General features: G+C 39.2%; 1 protein-coding gene across 1 annotated transcript in view; it reads left to right on the top strand.

Moving 5' to 3' along the window:
• The window catches only part of UNC119 (unc-119 lipid binding chaperone), a 50,572-nt gene extending 27,492 nt beyond the window's left edge, over positions 1–23,080 (top strand). The window contains exons 2-5 of the mRNA XM_075196803.1: positions 7,433–7,546; positions 9,921–10,023; positions 11,269–11,441; positions 17,327–23,080. Coding sequence (XP_075052904.1) covers positions 7,433–7,546; positions 9,921–10,023; positions 11,269–11,441; positions 17,327–17,439 — 503 coding nt within the window. The 3' untranslated portion in view covers positions 17,440–23,080. The remainder of the gene's footprint in view (positions 1–7,432; positions 7,547–9,920; positions 10,024–11,268; positions 11,442–17,326) is intronic.
• The last annotated feature ends 2,745 nt before the right edge of the window (positions 23,081–25,825 follow it).

Raw genomic sequence — 25,825 nt, 5'->3', positions numbered from 1 at the left:
AGAGACTCCTAATGTTACCTGTCGCAGTCCACGGGCCACCAGTAATAAATAAACATAATTCTTTTACTGTCTTTTAGATGCAGTTCTTACCATCTGTTCTTATGCTTTATAAGTTAATGTTTTCATTTTAAATAATCATCAAATATGTTTTAATCAGATTGAGGAAACATGACACAATGGAGATTGTATTGCTCCATGGCCTTTTGAGATCATATTGTGAAGGACATTATTAAATATACATTTAAATATGTTCATAGGTATTGTCCGCTTTTTGATCTGTAAGAAATCCCATCAGGGCACAGGTCTAAAAATATGGGACACACTTTAACACAGCTGCAATGGACAGTCAGCTTTACACCGAATAATCAAGTAATCCTTATAAATATATATACATAGTAAAGGTTTTGCTATAAATGCATGTATTTCATATAGTCTGTATGTTTACACTATTTACTTGGCATGACTAGTGATTTTTTTTTTTTTTTTTTCATTTATGGGTTCCGTTCACTATATTGTGTGGTAGGAGTCCATGACAAATGCAGGGTCATAACCAAGGCTGTGCGAGAGGGGCGACCGCCCAGGGTGTAACGCTGAAAGGAGGCGCAATTTATGAATATTTTAGATTGGTTTGGTTTCAAATTAAGGGCAAGCGAGGCACCAGTTTTCTTTCTCGTCCCAGGCGCTAAAATGTTAAGTTACAACTCTGGAGAAATGTATGAATGATTCCAGGGTAATTTCCAATGGGAAGCTGTGTGCTTCATTAACATAATTTGTAAGCACCCACGTAATGTTACATATATGTAAAGAAAAAAGTAATTTGTACTATTAAACTGTATCTTGTATGCTTAGTCACAATAATGCCTTATAAAATGCAGTATTACACTTGAATAACCTGTGACTGAGGAATTTCAGGTATTGGAATTCTCTTATTCTTTTGCATTGAATGTCTACAACTATTAATGGGCCATGGAAACTGTTCAGTTGCGGCAGTTTAATTAGTCGTCCGTAAAACATGTGTAGGAAAAATCCTGACCATTGTGTGATATTCCAGACGTTTTTCCTAGGTAAACATCCCTCTGGTCTCCCTTCTGCCTATACCACTCTTGCATCTGTATGTGGTGGTGCTGAACTGAAATCCGTGATTACACAACTTCAGTCTGAATGGTATTTCTTAAGCCTGCTGTAGGTTAGGTTTTGAGGATCTTCCTTTTGTGACCACATGTGGTAATTACTTAATCTTGAATGTCTTCACTAATTTATATTTCTTCACATCAAGAAGTTGCCAATTCATCCTCTTCATGACTGGAGGTATTCTGTGCTCTGGTGAGCAGATCGTTTTACAATTTTGGTATGTGTTTGGAATTACATCTTCTTTGGCTCCTTGGAAGATCCTGCTGGTTCCTAGGTTGGCCAACTGGCTCCTGAATTCATTCCTTTCAACATTGTGCTAAATTTCTGAATAAATATCTTTTAATTTAATGTCATTGTAGAGCAAAAAATATATAATTCGGTGATTTTGACCATGCTTTCTTTCAAGCACCGTAGTCTTTCCAATAACCAAATGCACGCTCGGGTTTTATAAACAAATTCTCCTGGGAATAGGGAATATAATATTGCACACTGTAAACAAGGGTATAGATTTCATTTTTTATTCTATATAATATATATTGTACATGTGTTGTACAGTCTGTATGTTGATCTACCAATTAATTTATTGGGCCTGAAAGTCCTGGTGTAATCAATTTCAATTGAGCGCATTGCCAACCCAAAATCTCTAGCACATTAAATCCTTCCCCCCCCAAATCTCTTATCAAGCAAATATGTCAGTGTCACTAGACATATTGCCCAGGGTTAAGTAATTATTGCAAACCTTATATTGTACAACCACAACTGCCGGTCCCTGGTGGGTTTTTTTTTTTTTTTCTCAGACCCTGCCCACCACAACTGTCAGTCACCTATTTTACAGAGAAACCTTCCTCTCAACTAACAGCCATTTTGTTGCAGAGATCCTAATGCACAGGTGCTGGTTACCTCCTGGTTACACAGAGACTCCTCTGTTTTTTTTGTCACTTGGCTTGAGTGTTAACTACCTGTTAACTATGGTTTACTGTCCAGTCCGCAAAGATTGAGTGACTTCAAATATCATTGTTTCTATACAAATCCCCCAAAGTGCAGGTATATTTCCTTATAGGAAACTTAATACATCAAAAGCATTACTTTCCATAATGTTTCTGTACGTTTTTTTTGTCACTGTACTCTGCCTATGTCAAAGCACCCCTTCTCTTCATTCCGCCTCTCCAGGCGTAAGGAAGGGCAAGTGTCAGATGCACTCCATTCTGTATTCCTGGTTATGTATGGCGGGTGCTTTTTATGAGCAACACGGTGGCATAGTGGTTAGCACCTCTGCCTTACAGCGCTGGTGTCATGAGTTCAATTCCAGACCATGGCCTTTCTCTGTGTGGAGTTTGTATGTTATCCCCGTATTTGCATGGGTTCCCTCCGGGTGCTCCGGTTTCCTCCCACACTCCAAAAACATACTAGGTTAATTGACTGCTAACCGAAATTTTTTTTTTCACCCTAGTCTGTGTATGTTAGGGAATTTAGACTGTAAGCCCCAATGGGGCAGTGACTGATGTGACAGCGCTGCGGAATTAGTGGCGCTATATAAATAAATGGTGGTGATGATAAGCATGCACAGTGCATGTCTGAGTCCATCTCTGCATCAGCTCCAGTGTGCAAATGTTTAAAAAAATCATACCATGTCTGTGTTCTCCCCAGCACCTATTTCCCGGGTGTTTTACCCGACTGCTTTTACTTGCCACCCGGGTCTTGGAGCCCAACAGAGTCCTATTATAATTGGAGAAACAATGGTTTATTATTCTAACAGGCACTATGTGAGCACTACAGCCAGCAGTGTGTGTGTCAGAACACTGACCACCAATCTGACCAGTCCTGGCAGGTGTGGGCAACAACTTTCAATATTTTTCAATATTATTGCAAAGTACTACAACTGCCCCCACCCAGTTACTTCTTAATGCCACCCGGCTGGCAACATTTTCTGGGGAGAACCCTGCATGTTTACTGGACGTCATATGTCTGCTATGTTCTAGTAGAAACTTATAATATTTCTACCACCCCTTACTAGAACTTCTTTTTCTTAATGCTATTTTCCCCACTGTCCATCACTGCAGAGCATGGTGCACCTTTACAATTTTACAATAATAACACGCCAATAAAACTGTGGTAAAACAGATTTGCATACCAGCACAGTTCTTGAGTGATGTCACAGAGAAGGTGGTTTGGGCAATGAGCGTTTTTAAAAGTAATAAAAGGCTTTTTAGAAAGTGTCAGATTTTGGGGCTCAGTCTTCTGCTGATGAATTGTCTATACCTTCTAGCCTTCCTGGACAGCACAGTACGCAAAAATAGTCTGAGTGTAATATGACAGTTTTCTGTTTTTATCCTTTAATTTTAAAAACCGTGTTTGTTGTTTTCTGTATGTTAATTTGTTTGTAATTTTTAGTCAATAAGCATTGACTTTTTGTCATATTAAACTCAATTTAATAATGTTCTGTCTTTTTGTTCTTAATGAATTAATGTGCCAGATAGACTTTGTTTTTATAACCCTACATGCAGGGAATTGTTTGGTTCCCAGTAAGTCTGATTTAAATTAGGTTGTGATTCCAGTTTGGGATCAATTAGGGAGTAACCGAGGCTTTCCTAATACTGTAAGCACGTGAACAAAATCTTAGAGGCAGAAATGGGCGGGAGTGTAATTATTTTAGACTAGATTTGTTTTTTGTTTTGATTAACCCTTTCACACTCCTAAGTAACACATGTCCAGTTGCCTTGCTTTTCGGTGCAATTGCAATAAAAAGTTAAATCGTCTTATACCCATGTTTGGTTTTTATCTAGGTACATAAGAGTCCACTTTTACTCAAATGCAGCATTTCAAGTGTTAAGACCTGGGACAGCCCTAAAGCAAGGATTCATGGGAGATCTAACCAAAATGACTCTACAATATATATCGGGGGGGGGGGGGGGGGTGGCCACAAAACTAGCGCAATGCCAAAGAATGATCAGATTTAAATCTATCTGCTAATTTATGAAGGAAAAGCTTGTGGGACGCATTGGTTTATAAAACTGTTATGGGAGTTTTTGCCCAACGTGTGCTCTCCAGCATATAACCGCTCCAAACACTCCCCCCCCCCCCCCCCCCCCTCCAGAATGTAACCAACGCACTTACACAGCGTTTCCCAGCATGCACCTGTATCACACAGAACAATTATACAGATATTCTTGTACCATGTGTGCTGTCTGTAGCACCCAGCAACTCAACCCAACTCTGGTGCCCAGCAACATGCAGTCCATATGTATTGTAAAAGGAATTTTAACTTGCTGGCTATTCTATGTATCCCCCAACCCAGATGAATGACTGCTGGTCTCCTCAACCAAGCCCAGGATCTCCTGGGATTGGGTGAGTAGAGCTGTGGGTATAGGTGCGGCAGAGAGAGAGGCCTGCGCAGGAGGGAGGGATCATTCACCTGTGGTCTGTTCACGACCGTTGTTGCAGATCCGGGTTCACGTCAAGGTGGGTAACAGGTGATTTATGCTGTAGGAGGTTGCCGGGGTCTGTTTTCAAGTTGCCATGGTGACCAGATTTTGTCACCCCCCCCCCTCCCCTCTCTAAATCCTGTACAAACAGATCCTCATGAGATCGATTATCTTGCTCAAAGTGCAAAACAACCAGATTTGCCCAATTTACCACCTGTGTGTGAAGACAAATATCTTGACACACTGCACGTGTGTCTGTTGGCAGGGCCAGCCCATGTGTGGTCATTTTAAAATGGTCAGAATAATATAAAAACATATGCTTTAATATGATGTGTATGGGATAGTATACCTCCCGCTGTGACGTTTAGGGATGTTGGTAGTCGCCAAGCAGAATTAATGCCATATTAAGGCATGTGACTGCAGGTGACTTATATAATGTGTATAATAACTTAGTGTGAGGTGTGTTGTTCCTTATAGTACACAAACAGTGCACATGGAGCAGTACAGCAAAAGCCTCTTCTAGAACCAGAAGAATGAGGAGGTAGAATTGAGCTAAGTGGTGAAACACACTCCTGGTTGCCAGCAGTTGATAATCCTAAGATTTCTTTAATTACATAATTCATCTTTCATGTAACTTGCCGCTATCTCTCTTCATTGCATTTGTAACACCATTAGCTGCACAGAAATGCCAGTCGCCAACAACTGCTTTATTGGTGGTGGTTGATGTTTTTGCCTAATAGTCTCTACAAGCACTTTCCTCACCAACAGCTAAAATGTTACTCCGCTGCCTTATATATCAATTGTACCCCCCACCTTTTAGATTGTGCTCTAATGTGTGTAGGGCCATATTTAATCTGTTTCATGTCATTCTATGCAATTTATTTGTGTTATGATCTGTTCAGTGTCGGAGCGTTACAAACACAGTTGTTATCAACATTATTGACACCCCTGAATTTCAAGTACAGTATCTCTTGGGGGGGGGGGGGAAGGAATGTAGTGAATCAGCTTTGGCCTCTATATATTCATGTTTAGTATAACAGCTAAGGATACAACAACAATTTTAAAAAGCAATAGTAGGAAAACGTATAAAAATTGAGCGATTGCCATGTCACAATTATTGTCACCCTTTTAAACAATACAAATGAATTTTGAAAAGGAGCTAGATTAATAAATTTAGAAATGAGTCACCTGTGATACATTGTAGCTGGTCACATAACTTGAATTACCAATGAATGATCGCTTTAATGTTTAAAAATTCTGCTCTTTATTCCGTTACTTTTTCACAATGGTGAAGACAGGAGAACTGTCTGAGAGCATCGGAAGTACTGTTATCACCAGACACAAGACCTCTACAGGGTACAAGGCCATCTCCAAAGCCCTTAGCATTCCAGTTTCAACAGTGTGCAATGTTATTAAGAAGTTTGCTACTCATGGAACGCCGCTTAGCGTGGGGGAAAGCGGAAAATTTATAAAGTCTTCCAAGGTTGGTACGAACTGTGGGAAAACAGCACGTAAAACATCAAAAGAGCTGAAGGCTGACCTGGAACAATCTGGGGTGATGGTTTCAACCCCTACCATATGTTGCACACTAAACCAAGAAGGACTTTATGGGCAAAGGCCACGGATTGGCCAAAAACTTTGGCAAAACTTACTTAGAAAAATCAAAATTTTACTTGGCAAATGTTCTGTGATCAGACGGAACTAAAATAGGGGTCTTTGGAAATGCAGATCAGCAGTTTATTTATACTTGGAAGCTTTTAAGGAGAGCACCACCCTACCTACAGTTAAACATGGTGGAGGATCCATAATGTTTTGAGGCTGCCTCCAGTACCGGAGGCCTTGATCGTATTGAAGGAATCTTCATATCTGAGGGTTACCATGCTACCCAGTGTAAGAAAACTAGGCTTGGGTCGAAAAGCACAAAAGAATGGTTCAAAAGGAAAAAATGAACTGTTTTAAACTGGCAGGTAATGAGTCATAATCTCGATCCAGTTGGAAATCTTTGGAGAGCTAAAATCTGCCATTGAGAAATGAACAGGATTCCAAGACCTTCAATAAATTGCAATGGATGAGTGGCAGAACCTACCACCAGACAGGTGCAAGAAGCTTATAGATGGCTATAAGAAACGTCTGGTGGTAGCCATTGTTGCCAATGGGCGTGCAACCAAATATTAAGGAACGGTGTTTTTAATACCGTCCAGGTCATATGTTCTATTTTGCCTTTGACATTACTACATGTAATTTGAAAAGGAAAGTAGGTTCATAACATTGGACATCCTATTTCAATATTCTAATATGACGTTGGGTTGTTTCCATGTATTTCTGAAGATATTATACACGTTATACAAAAAATTCAAGGGGGATAATAATGTTGACCAGGACTCTGTATGTGTGTGTGTGTATATAGTACTTTAGTACCTGTTCTTGCATTATTTTGGCTCTTGCTCTCAATAACAGATTTTGAGATTAAATTGATTTTTCTATAGTTACTACAAAGTGTTGGCCTATACTTTTACATATAACTAGGTCTGAATTATAATGTAGTCCAAAACCCTCATCCATACTGCATGGCAAATAGTGAAAACCTTCAAAAAATGTCTATTCTAGACCATCCCATGTAAATAAAGCCATTATGCACTTTGCAAATTATACTTGCATATAATTTATACATAGAAGTCCCACTACTGCAAACTGCTAGATGTGCAAAAGTTGTCCTTGCTTGTGTTGAGTTTATTTAAAGTATTTAAATAAAATTTGAAATATTTCCTTTTTTTTTTTTTTTTTATTTTGCTTGTAATTTTCTTTTTTGTCACCATATCTGAAAAGCATCTTTATTTTCTACTTATGACATCCTGAACAATTATTTCCTTTCTTTACAGATTACTTGTGCACTCCAGAGGAAAACATTTACAAGATAGATTTTACTAGATTTAAAATCCGTGACATGGAATCTGGAACAGTCCTGTTTGAGATCACAAAGCCACCAGCATCTGGTTAGTGACATAAGAAAAACACTTGATGGCTTACAGGTTTAATGGGCAAGAAACCAAGTGCTGGCTGTTTAAAGGGATAATCTGAAAATCCATAAAAATAAGATTTCTTTTGTAGCAATATACAATGTTCTATATGCAACATGTTGGGTGACACATCTGCAAGATTGCAGAAGAAAGTTTATTAAACTTGTCGCTAGTGAATGTTTTTTAAATGTTTCAGGTCTTGTAAGAGAGAGTATTAGGCTAGTCTATATTTTCACCAGGCAACTTGGCTGTGCTTAATTCCTGTGTGGAATTATTTTTACTTAATACATGGCTATTAAAAGTATTCCTTGGCTTTGGTGTTTTTCATGGAATAAAATTATACCATCTCATAAAATCTCTCCATTTGTACATTTTGACCACTGATCAGTACACAATATGCTAATAATAATAAAATAAACTCAAAAGCTTTTTCTTAAGTACAAATAGAAAACAGACAGTTTACCGGTATAGGTTAACGTATCTCTTTATCAGGCCAGTCTTATGGCATATATATGCATGTGGCTTGTGCATAATTGGACTTCCAGTGCCAACAATAGAAGGGGAAAAAAATAAATAAACAATAATTAAAAAAATTAAATAACGATACATAAATACAATATTAAAATGAACCTTTCACAATTTGAAAAAAATGCTTTATTCAAATAATAAAGCATTTTTTTTTTTTTTATTTTTTTTTTTTAGTAATTGTCTTCTGTTATCTCCATGCATAGATGGTGATAACAGAACAAGCATGGGGAAGCCATCTCCAGTGAATCTTAGAATTCCTTGATGTATATGATGAGGTGAAGGCATCCTGGTGCTTTCACTGGCCATTGTGCTTTTCTGTTCCATTTATAAATCCACCTTATAGACGCTCTTTTTTGTTTTTTTTTGTTTTGTGCTTTTGCTTGTTTGCCCCAAGCGCCCTCCTCCCCCTGATGGGTCTCTTTGGTGAACAGCAACTTTCAGATCATTGCACAGATTATTGATGAGATTACGGCCTGGACTTTGACAAAGCCACTCCAGGACATTGTTTTTTTGTTGGGGGATGTGGTAGTTTCCTGCTGGAATATTAATGTTTTACAGAGTCCCAGGTCTGTAATAAGTTTTACTCCCAAGATTTTACCTATTCCTTCCTTTACCCCATTTTATGGTATATTTTCACAACTTTTAAGTTAAGTTTCCAGCGGCAGCAGCACCGCCATGAGAAGATGTGTATATGTATGTGTGGTCCTTAATCAGCATAAGGGAAGATTATGGATTTTAGATTATGGATAACTGATACGTCTCAAGCTTAGCACCATCATCATCCATGGTGGCACCAATGTCAAGGCCATTAAACAATATAAGCTCATCCCTACTGGAATCAACCGTTACCAGAACCAGCACTACTTACTAGTTGAAGGAGATGCCATTGGACCTAAATGAGACCCAGTGGCAAAGCAGCAGCAGGATAATATGGCATTTTATCAAGACACAGGAGGGGGCGAAGCCCAACATTTCTTAATAGATTAATAGTACAAGGAAATGCCATTGTATAATGTGATACTTCCAGTACTTTACAAATAACCAACCAGACTACTATAAATGTTGCAAATGTTTTAAGGTGTGTTTGAGGGTTTGAGCACATTATTGTACTTAATCTTCAAAACTGGGAACAACCTGGATGAGTACAAGTTGAACAACCTGTAGCCAATCTGATCAGAATTCACAGCAGCAGGAGATGAGCGCTCATATTCTGGAGGAGGTTACCAGTGAGAACAGTGCTAACTGTTAACTACAGTGTGTTTAACAGAAACATGGAGGCAAGAGTAACGTCACAAACTGCACATTAGACAATAGAAGGAGCAGTGCTACCCAGAAGTACAGAGTAGTAATAAGAGTCTAGTAAAAGTGGTGCAGGAAAACGGTTGAACAATCTCATATATTCACCTTCTATTTACTTTGCATGGGTTTGTAAATCACCCATAAAACCTAATAGAACAGGGCCACCTAGTGGGCAAATTATGAAACCATTGTTACTGGGTTAGTTAGCAGGGAACTGTAGCTCTATACATAATAATTTGATAAACTATATAAGAAACATTAAACACTAGTTGCTATAAAGAGGGAAATTCCTTTAATAGCAATGACAATTTCAATACAAGAGCAAATTTGAGGAGGAAAAACTGCAAGCAGTCCTGCAACCAGGGGACTGGTACTGTAAGCCTAAAAGCTTTCCATGGTTGTTTGATGGATTCATTTAGTTTTTTGTTTTGCTTAGATTAGCTCCATAGTCTAATAAAGTTCAAAGTTTGTTGTCAATGTAAATATGTTGCTTTATGTATGAATGCCGCTTTGTATATTTTAGAACGAGAGCACGGTGATAAAAAGGATGGCGATCCAAATGCAGGCAGATTTGTGCGATATCAGTTCACGCCCGCTTTCCTCCGACTGCGCCAAGTTGGAGCCACGTAAGTAAATGTATAGTTTTGGGATTTAAGACATAATTGTACTTTGCAGTGCATATTATAAAAAAAATAGTTGTTCTTTTTTAAATATTATATAGGCGCGGTAACACGTTATCTAGAACGTTGTAAAACCCAGCAATATAAAAATAAATGATTGCTGCTACTCCATGATCATGTCCTATTACCAGTTGCGTCATCCAACAGTCCCTGTGAGGAGCAGTGCTTCACAACCTACTAGGATGCTTATGGCAAGGGTAATCTGGTGAAAGGCATACAGGGTTTTCTGGATAGGTTAGGTTATTTATTTTTGAAGCAATTTTGCTTGCCATACACTATCCATTTAAAAATTTCCTAAATCTCAAGCATGCCAAATGATGGCTCTCATAGATGTATTTAGTGTTTTGTGCTCCAAGGAGAGGTTTTCACTAGTTTAGACTGCTGCAGCAACATCTATACTATATAACATACATAAAAGACAAACACCATGATAATGTTTGCAGGGGCGCACCCAGGGGGGTTTTCCAGGTGCATGGGACCCCCCTCCCAGTCTGGGGCACTGTATGCTTAAGGTGGCTTCCCCAGTGTATATGATGGGGTTAGGAAGACTTGGAGAGCATCCCAGCATTGTCTAAAATTATAGACCCGTCCCCATGCATACTGGTCTTGCTCATTGGTGGCATGGCTTGGAGACCCCTCTTTAGAAATCCTACATTTGCCCCTGATTTGTGTATATATTTAGTTATTGCGCAATAATACTACAAGGCCTTGGTTCCCTTGCAGTGATGTGCAACATTCTCTGAAATGGCAAATTACTTTTGTGCTCCATGGCTTAAAAAAAAATAATTGTAACATGGTGTTAATTACCAGTTTAACCACAAACTTGTTCATCTGTGGAGCCTGGATGCAGATGTATAAATATTCTATCATGGAACTATCATGTTTTAGTGTTGTACTAAGCTAAAAACAAAAATTATAAATGGTGAAACTGCACTTTTCAGTTTACTCAGCAAATAGTTGCTCAATGGATGTTTCTGTTTTTTTCTTTTTTAACGAATCCCAGTATGACCTTCAAACTCTATAGCAGGTTATGGAAATGTATAGTGCAATAAACATTCTGAAGAGAACAAATTAAACAATGAGAACAAAATATTTTCATTACATTTTTTGTGTTTAAGGTCAGCTTGTTTTTATAATTTAGCAAAATGTTTTTGTTTTATCATTATATTAAAATACTTCCATTTTTTTCAGGGTTGAATTTACAGTTGGCGATAAACCCATTAGTAACTTCCGAATGATTGAGAGACATTACTTTCGTGACCAGCTTTTGAAAAGTTTTGACTTCGAGTTTGGTTTCTGCATCCCCAGCAGTAAAAACACGTGTGAACATATCTACGAGTTCCCACAACTTTCAGAAGATCTTAGTGAGTATCCTTAATTTTACACATTTATTGGGGCATATTTAATTGTTGGTGTTATAGCCAAAATTAACGCGCCGCGTGCACTATTACCGTCATTATGGTAACCGTGCGCGTAAATATCTGAGTTACGGTACTTTTCTCGCTGGATTTCAGGGAGCCGTGAGCTGAAATCCGGCTTACTATTACCGTAACACCGGTAACCGTTGTACCACGACGGGAACTGTCAAGAATTGAATATGCCCATATATATATATATATATATATATATATATATATATATATATATATATATATATATATATATATATATATATATATATATATATATATATATATATATATATATATACATATATACATACATACATACATACATACATACATACATACATACATACATACATACATACATACACACATACATACACACATACATACACACATACATACACACACACATACACACACACATACACACACATACATACACACACACATACATACATACATACATACATACATACATACACACATACACACATACACACATACACACATACACCAGGCGGGGCACCCCATAGTGTGATATCAAAATGTACAGCTAGATAAAGGTAATAATATGCGTACCGTTAGGTAAGCATCAGTGAATATCAAAGCGATGTTGGAGTAGCCTCTATTCTGGTCTGATTCCTCCAAATCTCCATAAATCAGCAAAGCAATGTAAAGAAAACAAACAGTGTAACTCCGCAATGGATGATAATGTTCTATAGGGGGTGTGGGACCTGAATCCCTAAGTCACATAAAGGGACACCCTTATAAGTGAAGAATGAGTATAAAATCTGCGTACCAGAAAACAGAGAAAGTCTCGCGTATCAAACAAGTTGTTGATTGCAGGTTTCCACGTATGCATAACCATAAGCTTCACAGTTCCAACCTTATTCTGACTTTTAAATTTCCTTGTTGAGTCTGTCCATCGTAAACTGATAAAATATCAAAATCTTCCTCCAGGGCAAAGATGTGAAATGACAGTTGAATCCTGTTTCTCTCTCCAGTGATTATTATCCAAGTACAGTTAGCATAGTTTGGATACCCATGTGGAAACCCAGGACTTTTGATTGTACCGTTTGGACCCTGTACTAAACCTCCACAATTTTGTCATGGTTTGAAATGTCTCTTCCCACAGTAGAACAGCAAGGGTGTGCCTGAAGTCAAAGCCATATATATATATATATAATTTTATATTAAACGCTTCATATCTTTCATGACTATAATATGTTTGAGAAACTTGTTTTGCTGTGCTCTTCATTGGTTATCGGTGGTAGTCAGCATATCGATGCTGACTACCCTGACACAACTTACCCCGACGTGGAGAGACAGAAGGGCTCCTTCCCCGACCAGCGTGCAGGACGACTTCTGTGTAAACCGACTGTGATGGGGTAATTCTTACATTACCCCCTTCGCAGTACCGATGACTGCGTCGCGGTTACCAGTATCGTCATCAGCTGGCGCCGGCTTATTCAGGGATCACCATGACTTTGTCGGTTTACACAGAAGTTGTCCTGCACGCTGGTCGGGGAAGGAGCCCTTCGGTCTTTCCATGTTGGTGTAAGTAGTGTCGGAATAATGAGGATCATTATTTCGTACCCAACCCTTGGTCATAACCTTGTGTGCGTTTCACTTCCACTTCTGGAGAACAATGCTCCATTACAGAATGCCATAAAGGTTCTGTTACATACACTTGGATCAGATGCGACTCACGTTGGACCCTCACTGACAGACATCAAGGCTGACATTTGTGAGCTGGTGACAGTGAGCCATGTGGAATCTTTGCTTTAAGAGTTGGTAAAGTCTCATAATGAGCTCATTGAAGAGCAGGAAAACACTGAAACTGTGTTACAAAATATTAAGGACAAAATGGTGGCTATAGGCCACTCACATCCCGCAATACTATCAGACTGAGGAATTACTGAATTAGTACAGCAGACTGACCTACTCTCATACTCTCAGCTTGTTCTGCTCTGTTACAAGCAACTCACCAGCATATGCTTATTTAACATATTCAGAGAAGGACAAGTGACAGGGCATCAAAATAAGCCTCACGGATAGGCTTAGGGCCACATAAATGACCTAAATAGAAACAGATGACCCTAGACTTCACCATAGTCTCTATACAATGGGCATAAGAGCTGACAAATTATTAGCCTGTAAATGATGTATAGTGTGACCTAAAAGCAGAATTTTTAAATGATGATCAAGTAATGTTAGATGACCCTTACGATGTAGCTGATTATTTACCTTCTGCTAGTCTAAAGATTACAATCTAAAGGACATGCCCAGTAAACCTAAACCACAGTAACGGGGCATACCTGCAGAACCCTTCTCTGCCCACAGTAACGGGGCATCCCTGCAGAACCCTTCTCTGCCCACAGTAACGGGGCATCCCTGCAGAACCCTTCTCTGCCCACAGTAACGGGGCATCCCTGCAGAACCCTTCTCTGCCCACAGTAACGGGGCATCCCTGCAGAACCCTTCTCTGCCCACAGTAACGGGGCATCCCGGCAGAATCCTTCTCTGCCCACAGTAACGGGGCATCCCGGCATACCTGCAGAACCCTTCTCTGCCCACAGTAACGGGGCATACCTGCAGAACACTTCTCTGCCCACAGTAACGGGGCATCCCGGCATACCTGCAGAACCCTTCTCTGCCCACAGTAACGGGGCATACCTGCAGAACCCTTCTCTGCCCGCAGTAACGGGGCATACCTGCAGAACCCTTCTCTGCCCGCAGTAACGGGGCATACCTGCAGAACCCTTCTCTGCCCACAGTAACGGGGCATACCTGCAGAACCCTTCTCTGCCCACAGTAACGGGGCATACCTGCAGAACCCTTCTCTGCCCACAGTAACGGGGCATACCTGCAGAACCCTTCTCTGCCCACAGTAACGGGGCATACCTGCAGAACCCTTCTCTGCCCACAGTAACGGGGCATACCTGCAGAACCCTTCTCTGCCCGCAGTAACGGGGCATACCTGCAGAACACTTCTCTGCCCGCAGTAACGGGGCATACCTGCAGAACACTTCTCTGCCCGCAGTAACAGGGCATCCCGGCATACCTGCAGAACACTTCTCTGCCCGCAGTAACTCCTGTCTCCTGTCTTTTTTTTTAAACTTGACCGAGGCAATGTGTTCAAAGCAAGTATCGCCCTTCCAGTTGGTAAATCTCCAAGCCCAGACTGCTTCACCATTTCACTCTATACTCTCCTAAATAAGAACTGCCTCCTACCCTTACCAGCCTGTAAAATCCAAGCTTGAATTTTAAGGCCTTTCCATTGGAGTTGCTTGAATCCCAAATAATACCCGTACCTTAACCTGAAATGGATTCCACCCTAATTATCATGCCATAGTTCTCCTAAACACAGATCTCAAGATCTGCTAAACTAATAGGCACTAAATGTAATCTGATTCTTTGTACATCAATTAAGACCTATCAGGCTGGCTTTGTTCATGACCAACTAGAACCTGACCACTCATGCCATTTGTTAGTGTTCACTGGTCTTACTTGGAGCAATTCCTATACAAATTTGGCTTTGTTGGGCGTATATTGAGCTACATATTGGCCCTTTCCCTCTGCCATTTCAATATCCGCTTCTACTGAAGCCAGTTTACTATATCAAACCGCACAAGTTTGAGGTGCCCACTGTCCCTACCGATTTTCAATGTAAAAATTAAACCACGGGCGGAGGCAGACGGGGAAAATCCAGAGCCCAGAAATCCATGGCATATTCCAAACAATGTCACTACAACTCTTTGTCCCTTTAGAACATAATAAACTGTATGGACAGCCATGCCCCCCCTTGTAAAAATGAATCTAATACTAAACTCTTGCCTCACCGATCAGATCTCGTGGATGGGCAGAGTGGGTTTGGTGAACATCATGGCACTCCAAAAAATCTTATACTTTCTATCTCGCTCCCTATCCCCCTTCCTTTTTTATTTTTTTTGCAGTTTTCCATCTCCAAATTTATTTGGAAGGAGAAACCGCCTAGGAAAGCGAGATCTCCTCTGTCTTTCCAAGTCTGGGGGAGGTTTTGCACGCCCCAATCTAGAAGCTGATCACAGGGCAGTCATTTAAGAACAAATTGGATACTGGTTCTTTTCAAATGATGAGGTTTTGGTGGATATGGAACGGAGGGCTGCTTTAAAATACTTCATTGGTACATTTGGGTCTCCCTAGAATTCTGACCGCATTGTAAATCTACCTCATCTAAATTTGCTCTGAATCTTTAAGACTTCCCCCAGATAAGTCCCACTCATAAAATTTTCTCCACAGGTTCTACAATTAATACATGTAAAATACTGAATCTTAGCCAGGGAAACTGGCAGTATGTAGCAATATTAAAAAAAGATATTGAAGTCCTAAAAGCCAATTCCCAATCTTTTCAGTCTCAATTCTCCCTACAAAAGAAGGACTTCTATAAATATCTCCATATTCACCACCTCATTAACTCATTCCATCCAAAACAAGAACCCCCCCACAACCTATGTCTGCAAGCCAAGTGAGTCATAGGAGCCCCCTCCCCTTAAAGAAACATATGTAGGTGGTACAACCTTTTGTTAACCCCAAAGCAACCTTCCAAACCCAAATAAGGGAAACTAAGAAATAGTTGAATATCTTTTTAGCTTTTTAGCTGTTTAAATCATGTAGAAGTTCATAGTCTCTGTCTGTGTGTATGTTAGGGAATTTCGACTGTAAGCTCCAATGGGGCAGGGACTGATGTGAATGAGCTCTCTGTACAGCGCTGCGGAATCAGTGGCGCTATATAAATAAATGGTGATGATGATGATACAATGTGCCTCCTTCCGGCTGCACTGCACAGAATGTTCCCCTCTACAGACTGGCACTTTTTATCGCACGCTTTGGGACCCTGATTCAGATGGTCACTCATGCTTCAGTACGTGTTACCCCTGATGGGGTTCTGCTCAACTCTTTCTCTCCCAACGTACCAAGTCAGGACCTTTACTTCCTTGGGCACATTCTGGAAACCACTAGAGCCCTCCAAAGGGAGACTGCAAATTGCCCCACTGTTGGTGAGAACACTTGCTAATATTGATAGAAACGTTGAAATGGAGTCATACTTTTCTAGAAGTTTATCCACCTTGATTACACAGCAGACTAAGTGACGCAAATAGAAAATCTCACTTTCACCCAAAAAAACATTCTGCAGAAACAGAACATTAATATGAACCCTTCCCAAGGGCTTTTGTTCTGCTTCTATAGATGTCTCATATATCATTGGACCTCAGCCCAACTGTCCTCTGCATCTGAAACTGCGATATATGGGTCTAACTCTTTACTCTGACCCTATTTATTATATTCTTTTTCTGTATATGTAACAGGCATAACAATACTCTGCATTTATGACAATCTGTTGCTCACTGTCTCACAACTGTTTATCCCCCCCCCCGCTCCCGCCCTTCCCTTCTGTACCCCAAACTAGCAACACCTGGTTTAATAATGAAAAAAAATTGTTGAAACATAATCTGAAGGTAGCATGCTGGTAACTGTGTCCTCTAGGGGCGCCACACTGGGATAGACACAGTTATATTAAGGGGTGGCAGCTATGAGTCGCAGTTACATGATTTCAATTAAAGTTTAAAAATCACTATATTACAAGAAACCTATATTGACCATTTACGTGTTAGAAATGAATCATTTTTCTTTTCTTGTTACTTACCTATTCACTAAACAAGATTTCTTCCTTCTTTAATATGACCTAAAGAAGATGTTTAACATTTATTTTAACTATAAAAATAGTTTAAGAATTCTACCAAAGGATGTTTAATTGTTTTTCCTGCTCTCATGCGTGCATTGCTCTTTGTATTTTGCAGTTCGTGAAATGATCATCCATCCCTACGAGACGCAATCAGACAGTTTCTACTTTGTGGACAACCAGCTAGTGATGCACAACAAGGCAGATTATTCATATAGCGGAGGCCCTTGATTCTACTGTAGGATACAAAATAAAAAGGAAACATTGAAAACGATCCCCTTCCCCTATAGCAGTAACGTAAGGGATTGCGCCCAGTTTGTTGTAGGAAACCAATCCAGACAACACTATTCTGTTTGCTAGTAGGAGTTATGACTGAGACTAAGTCTGCCCCCAGATGCCCCAAGCATTTGTAGCACATTAAAATAGTGCCAGAATGTTTGTGCGTCTCCACCTATCGGCATGGATGCCTCCAATATTTTTCCAATCCTCTCAACAAGAACATGGTGATTGCTTTTACTAGAACGACTGAATGTTGTCAGTAATTGAATATACTTCTGTGTCCTATTCAGCAAAATGGGTGTTCTCCTGGAACAAGGAAAGCAAAGTCGTCTTAGAACTGACCTTTGTCATGTCACTTGGACCATGTTGTCCTGGGACCAGCTCCCTCATCATATCACTTGAGTGACATCAAATTTTCCCCTAGTTATTTTGTCAAAAACCAAACACATATGATGTAAATGTAATGTGTGAGCTTGGACCATTCATTTGTAAAGAAAATCCAAGCCAAAGATTGAATCTGTTCTTCCTCCTAGGCTTGTGTATATTTGTGTTCCAAAAAGGTAGAATTTAAATTTTGTTTGCTGGTTTTCCTCTAATATTTGTATAGTTCAATCAGGCTTGGCAAATATTTTCTTAAAAAGGTTACACAATTCCTGTTAAAGAGAGAGAATATGACTTATTAAAAAACTAAGAATACCCGTACTAGATGGTTTTGTTAAGTATACAGAACATCTTGCATAATATGGCAAATACATTTTTGACATTGACAAAAGGGATTGCAAGGGATTAAATACAATGCCATGGTTAAAGAAGGGATAGGTATTTTTGTACACAGGTTGGTGTAATCCTGATTACGTTATTCTACTGAGTCCGTCATTAAAGTGTTCCTGACGCCTATCCACCAGATGTAGCCATTCTGTGAGCTGGATCACTAGTCGGCTCACTAGGTTTTGATAAGCACCAAATGCTGCATGCCTGGGAATTCACTGGCTCCTACTGAATTGATTGGCTATATTCTCATAAATATTAGTTTAGGCAACCATAGATGCTCCAACATCTTTAGGAATCCTTTTGCAGTTTCCCAAGGAGACAGTCAGCATACACGGTGTGTAATGGATATATGTCGATGTATAAAACAATGTACATATTATTAAATCGTATAAGAGATTTGAGTGTGTTGCTGAATCTGAGGTATGACGACCTAATACTTGACTACTGTCTATATATTGTGTATGTGTTATATTGGTTCCACTGATGCATATTTTCACATGTTAATTGGCTGGGCAACATGATGCACAGGTCAGTAAATTAACCCAGTTCCTCAATAGATTGTAATGTATCCCTGTGTGGTACGGGATCACGAAATAAAAGGTGGACGATGTCACACGACTTGACGTAACTGGTGTGGTCAGACTTTAATTTAACAAAGTTGCCTTTTCTCAGATGTGGTTTCTCTTTTCAAACAATGTTCCTAAACTGTGCATTGCAAATCTATTATAAAATTAGGAAACATTCTAAGCATTTGATGCATATTCTTCTTGGTTTTTAACTTTTATTTTACGTTTTATTTTTTCTAGAAAGCTGTTTAAACTTGAATATTTTCCATCAGAATCTCTATATTACTTATTAGGTTGAAGTTAGGGAATCTCTGGATGCTATTGAACTACATTTCCCAATTTAGGAAAAAGGGTCTATCCATTTACTATTTTATTGTACAATTTGAAATTCTATCCATGGTGAAAAGTAATATTAATGTACAATGTGTCCAACTAACATTACATGCTGAAAATAAATGTCCCCTATAGCATAAAATATAAAGTATAGGTTAAAATAGAACACTTGGTTCCTTGGGTAAGGACAGTGAACGTGGCTGAATGTTTTCTATTTTTATAAAGGGCAAATGATTTTGAATTGCAGCTATTTTTCCAAATGTTGTTTTTCTGAATGTTCCTGTGGCTTACACAAGATGGACTTACCAGGGCCAGTGTATGTACCCTTATTAATATCTTTTGCAGACCTTTTCTAATATATAAATATTTAATAATATAATAATCCGCTCAATGGCTCGGTCACCAGCACCTAAACACCATTATATTGTAGAAGCATCCTTATATACAAATAAAGTAGGAAGCTGTGATATAATCTCAAAGGGGCAGATTCACTTAGCCGCATTGTTCTTCAGAACAACGCGGCCGCGGGGTGTGACAGAAAATCTCAGCTAATTTTTTCTTTTCTTGCGGCTCGTAGAGCTGCGAGCGAATATCAGCTGAGAAGTTTCCGTAGTAACTGTAATAATTGAATCTGCCCCAAAGGATTAAACAAGCCAATGCCGTGAAATTGCAGAGAAGGCATATGAACATGAAAGAATGTGTAATTGTATGTCCATGATAACAATGGCATTTAATAACCATTTATTCAAAATTGTACACTGAAATATATATACAGGGTAATTCAAAAGTCGCAGTACACCCTTTTATTTCAAAAACTCTACAGGAAATTGGGAAACCTGAATACTCCAGTAAGGTATGAGTGACGTGGTCTATCTTTTACGGTATGTACCAAACATGGGCGCCATCTTGAAATCGGCCAATCGGCCCAATTCCTGTAGAGTTTCTGAAATAAAAGGGTGTACTGCGACTTTTGAATCACCCTGTATATAATCCTGAAGAAATTCTTCCCTCGTTCACACCCTCCAGCGATTTATTTATTTTTTTTTTTTGCTTTGTTTTAATCTGCCATTGGGCATTCTCTAGTTCTTGGGACAGATACAGGTCATGCTTTTTTTGGGTATTCAAAGGCGTTTTTTTAAATTTCATATCACTGGATTCATTTTTCAGTCGGCTAAACTGATTATCTGGTTTCTTCAGTAATATCAATGCTGAAGGATGTAGAAGTGAATTGCTTTTGGTATACAGACATGAGCAGAGTTGCAGACATGAGATATATAGTTTTATTTTGAAAGATGGGTGCCCTCTGCACTCCTTGTTTTCAATTCTACATTCAGAACTTTTTCACAGTAAAACGGTTTAATTGTCTGTAACCAGCCTTTTTTAGATTATATGGGAGCAGTGTTCAAAATGGGCTTGTATACAGTGGTGGTCATTTCGTCATTTCTCCTACTAGCATCCTTGTAAGCGGATGGAATTTGATAGTTTTACATTTTAAATACCGCCACTAAATTTCCACTACGACCACTGATATGGGGCACATAAAATGTTTTAGCATCAATAAAGCTTTCAATACACATGCTAAAAAAAATGTATTGATATCCCGTCATGCTCTATACAGCCCAATGATGTATTATTTACTAATTTGCGTGAATGGTAGTGACATAAATTGTTTTAAAAAACCCAAAACAAAACTTTTCCTTTCATCAAGCAGGCTGTGGTCATAACCATGTCACAATCTGTGGAATATTTTAGTTAAGTGTACTTGTCACCTGCACACAGTGGGTGTAGCCATTTTGTGGGCTGTACCAATTCAGGAGTATGTAGCAAGGCTGCCTATCAATTCACTACAACTAAGTAACCTCATGAGGCACAGAGTGGTGCATTTTTAGAAGTATTCAGCCTTCAACTGGTAACCTCCACTAACGGGTAGACTTGAGTGCAGTAAAACATTGAGTGTGAAATAAAACTCAGTTAAGGAATTCAGACTACACAGGACCGACAGTGTTTTTCCTCCACTTGTAAATAAACACCACAGTTTTTTTTATATTTGCTCATTGCATCATATTTTTATATTCTGCTGCACCGGTGTGAACAGAACTTACACGGTTACTGCTGACCATTTCCGGACTTAGTGATAATGGATTGTGATATTTTCATTATAGTTCTTAATACATTGACATTGTTAGTGCGGTATAACATTTTATAAGGTGAGATTGGGTGGAGGTTATAATTATATGTTCATGTGCTAGAGATGTTACAAAGTACTCAAGAAAGCTGAGGGCCACACACCCAACAAAAGCATATGAGGTTTTGCTGATGGACAAGGTCACACTGTCATGTAGTTCGTGGGGCTCATCTCTCACTCAACATATCCTGCTACAAATTCTGCCTAAGCTGGTAGCGCTTGGGGTGTCTGGGAGTAACCATGATGGAGTTTCTAATATGGCAGGAATATACAACATGCTGCTCTCTTTACTCTGCCGCCTGATGGACAACTATGTTCTGTAGTACACTATAATTGTAGTATATTATAGACTGAAATACATTAGCAAGAACACAAAATATATTTAGAATCATCCTAAACTAAGTCATCTGTTTTAATTGAAACATTTAAATCTTTTTATGTCATACTTTTTCATAATTGTGGTTTGCTAACCTTTTTAATTGTATTTTTAGATAAGCTCCTGTTTAGGGTTTAAGGATTTGTCATCATAATGGTCATATTGTGTGTAGATGTAATCCAGTTTGGACAGTATAGGGAACATCTATAAATGTGCATAAGTTAAATTACACTTTTGGTTTTGGGGTTTTTTTTGCAAAAATTTAAATGTTTCACTTAGTTATTCTTTTATGAAATAGTGTGTTTTTGTCGTTTTTAAGTTAATTATACCATGTGGAGTACAGGAATAATAATGTTCTTAGGCTGTTTTGCAAATTGTTAGGAAAAACGTTTTCTCAGTATTGTGGGTGAAATGTTTTCCTTAATGTTACTCTTCATAAACAGAAGCATCAAACATTGTAATACATTATGAATAATGACCGTTGCAATTATGTAATACAATTTATAGCTTGGATTTCTAATTTAATGTCCCGATTCTACATCTCTTTTTATGATTCCAAATAAACTAAAGTGAAATATGGTTAGAAATCATGACATTTGCAAGCTGAAAAGAGAAGCACATTGCAATGGTCATAAAATTTAGCCTAACTTTTTTTTTTTCTTTTTTTTTTGTTGTTGTCTAAAACATTTGGTATTGCACACACCTAAAACCAGTGTTTAATACATGGTATGACTGTGAGAATCCTTTCTATTAAAACGTCCTTGAGACACACAGTATGCCTCTTGTTCTCAGTGCTGTATTGGTTTTTACTGGGGTATATATGGTTGCAGCCCACAGCCTCCTCTTAAGCTGCACATACACATGCAAATTCTGTCCTGTCAGAGACAAGTGGCTGGTTAGGTATTCAGTTATTGTGATCAACTGCTGACCACCCACACTGGCAGCTTGCGGTGATCAGGTGACCAATTTTCAGGCAGTCCTGACTGATGTGATCCATTGTTCATTGGGATCGCTAGTTTTGGACAATCGTATGCACAATTTGAGGCCAAATGGTCATCCAAATCACCGCATGTATTGGCAGCTTTACTATCCAATGGCCTGGAACTCCTAGTGTTGTATAATGCTGAATCTCATGTTCCTGTATTTCAGATGTTGTCACCTGTATTGGTACGAGATGAATGTTCTACATTAAGTTCTATTCCCCTCTTTGTACAAAGCATTTGGCTCTGTTTCCAGTGTATCTTCATAATAGCGTATATTTTCATTTCCAGTGAGAGACTCACGTGTATGTATATTTTTTATTAGAGGAGGCATTGAAACTGCATTTTGAGTATAAATTAAATAAAAAATAATTGGAAATTTTGTGCGTCCCAGTTGTCTGTTTTTGTTTTCTGCACAGAAGTTCAGCCCAAGAAATCTAAATAAATGTACACAAAAATGAAACTACAGTGATATTACAAATGTAAATAGTGGACAGAAATGGGCTATTCCTTTCATTAGGTGAGGGGACAACCTCCATTCAGGCGACAAAACAAGGTTTCCACCTTCCAACCTCTGCTAGGCACTCGAGCTTCCTGTCACAAGATGGACATTAACTCTTATGTTGTGGTGTGAGATTACAATGATTGATAGACAATAATAGTTGTAAAAAGGATAATGTTTAGTATAAAAGATAAATATAAAGTTTAGGTACTTAGCTGCAGAATACAATTTGATTGTTGAGAAATGTCTTAACCTGAGGAGCCCCGTTGCTAGATAGCACTCTGTAAATAAATCAGGATTTTTGATGGGCGCAGCTTTCTCAAAGTTCCAGGTGAAGCTGAGAATTATTTGGGTGTTGGCTATCTGAGTCTAAGCCCCTCCGTCCCGCCACCCTTTTTCCCCAATGAGACTAGTTAAAAACCAGTCATTTGCTGGACATATACACATCCCTTTGTACTCCATAACAGTGGTCATTTAATGCATCTTAAAAAGTACGAAACCAACCTCCTCACCCAGAAAACCAATTGTCAGGGTTTAACCAACTTGGCCAATTAGCTCATTGGGCTTCTTTATAATTTGTTTTCTGTAGTTTAGATCATGAAATGTGTGCCAAAAAAGTCTCTGGTCATCAAATGTGTCAGTTATTCCCGTTTGGTTGACCCAATCTCTAGTGCCTTCGGCACCTCTTTTGTCCCGACTGAACATGGGGGCACTCTCCCAATATTTTTATCTTCTGCCTCTGTCAGGGAACAAACTTGTACTAGTTGATCTGCTACGTCGTTATGAGGAAAATGAGTGTTTGTATTTACATTTCTGACTGACACAGAACGTTGTTTGCACTGAGTTCAGATTGGCTCACATACTGCAGGACCTCCCCATATTTCTTTTCCATGTACTTGCCAATGACAGTGTTTCCATGTTAAAAGTTATTTATACACTGCCCAACTGTCTGTGTATATATGACCTCGCCCTTTGTTTCACGAAAGTAACCATATCCGGACCATGCTCACAGCCTCGAATTCTGCATTTTGACTTGCTCCACCATCACTTGTTTCATGAATTATGGTTTCTGTTACCGGTTGGTAGCTAGTAGCTGCCCATAGTTGTCCATTTAATAGTAGTTGTGCTGAGCCATTCGTGTACCAGGCTCTGGTCTTCTCATCTGTTGTCAGTTGTGCCCATGGTTTAGCCTCGGTCACTGAGCTGCCCCCATTTGGAGAGTGGATTGTTCAAGTTCATCTGATTGAAAGGTGACCAAACCAGCAACCTGTGTACTGATGTGGGCAAGCTGTTGATGACATCCCTTGCACTCAAATGCCTCCTCCATTTCTGTAGCGTTTGTTTCTGAGGTACTGCAGTATGTTCATCTAAACCCTCTTGTTGAACCCATCCGGCTGTTGGTAAGTCTGTTCTGACACTGGTTGCTGCTTTGTAGTTGCCTCAACATGTTGTAAGGCTGTGTAAGCAGCTAACAATCACTTCTCCATTGGTGAATGTCGTCTTTGGGCAGGAGAAATGTTTTCAATTTTTTTTTTTTTTTTTTTTGCTCCAGTATAGATTTGTATCACAAGCCCCAAAGAAGTTTTTTGCTCAGTCGCTGTGAGGTCCAGACAAAATGGTTTATCTGGTTGCAGTGGACCAAGGGCATAATAAACCCTGACTGCTTGTTTTGTAGCCTGCAAATCCTCTTCTTGCACATCCATCCACCTGAACTCCGTCTTCTTTCTAGTCACCTTGTAGATGGACCTAAGAATCCAGCCTAGGTGGGACACAAAGGCACTCCAACATCCTGAAACTCCCACAATCTTTTGTGCTTCTTTAGCTGCTGTTGCAGAACTAATGTTCGCATTTGCATCCAGCACTGGTTGGGGTATCACTCGCTGTGGACCAGTCATTATTACCCCTAAGAATTCCACTGTACATACTGGACTTTGAAGTTTTATTTCTCCATCCTCTTGAGGTCATATAATCGTCAATATTTTTACGTCTTTTTGTACTTTTTCCTCTGTTGCTCCTGAAATTATGATATCGATATAATGGTACAGAGTGCAGGTCAAGTCTTTCAGCATTTGTAAAACTCTTGCTACCTAACCATGACAAATGATGGGTGAATGTAAATAGCCTTGAGGAACTTCCGTCAAACTATATTGAATAGTACAATGAGTGATGCAACGACTGGATTATTGAATGGAGACCACACATGATTGGCTGCCGAGGCTTATATAACTTGCCAAACGATTACTGGTAGGTGTCGCACTATAAACAGTGCATGGATGAGCATTATGATTTGTACCTCTGATGAAACAGCCTGTTGATTGCTGAGAAATGCGTCGGGTTAAGAGTGGCAGACTTGTTGGAAAATTTGGTGCTTTCTAACCCAGGGATTAACCACTTGCAAGTTACTTTCATGAGTTTTATGTTATGCATCAATGGACTGAGTGAGGGATGGATTTCTACAGTTTCTCCTTATATTGTTGGCTGAAGAACCTAATAAGTATCAATTTTGCTATTCGGACAATCTATTATACACCTTGTTTAGTTCCTGGAATGGAGATTGGATTCACATGCAGCTGTGAGGAGATTGGTGTGTCAGCCTAGGAGGACATTATATTCCGTATCCCCAAA

Source organism: Mixophyes fleayi, chromosome 2 (assembly GCF_038048845.1).
Source record: "Mixophyes fleayi isolate aMixFle1 chromosome 2, aMixFle1.hap1, whole genome shotgun sequence".
NCBI classification, from domain to species: domain Eukaryota; kingdom Metazoa; phylum Chordata; class Amphibia; order Anura; family Limnodynastidae; genus Mixophyes; species Mixophyes fleayi.
The sequence above is the reverse complement of the archived record's forward strand: the minus strand, read 5'-3'. Positions and strand labels throughout refer to the sequence as shown.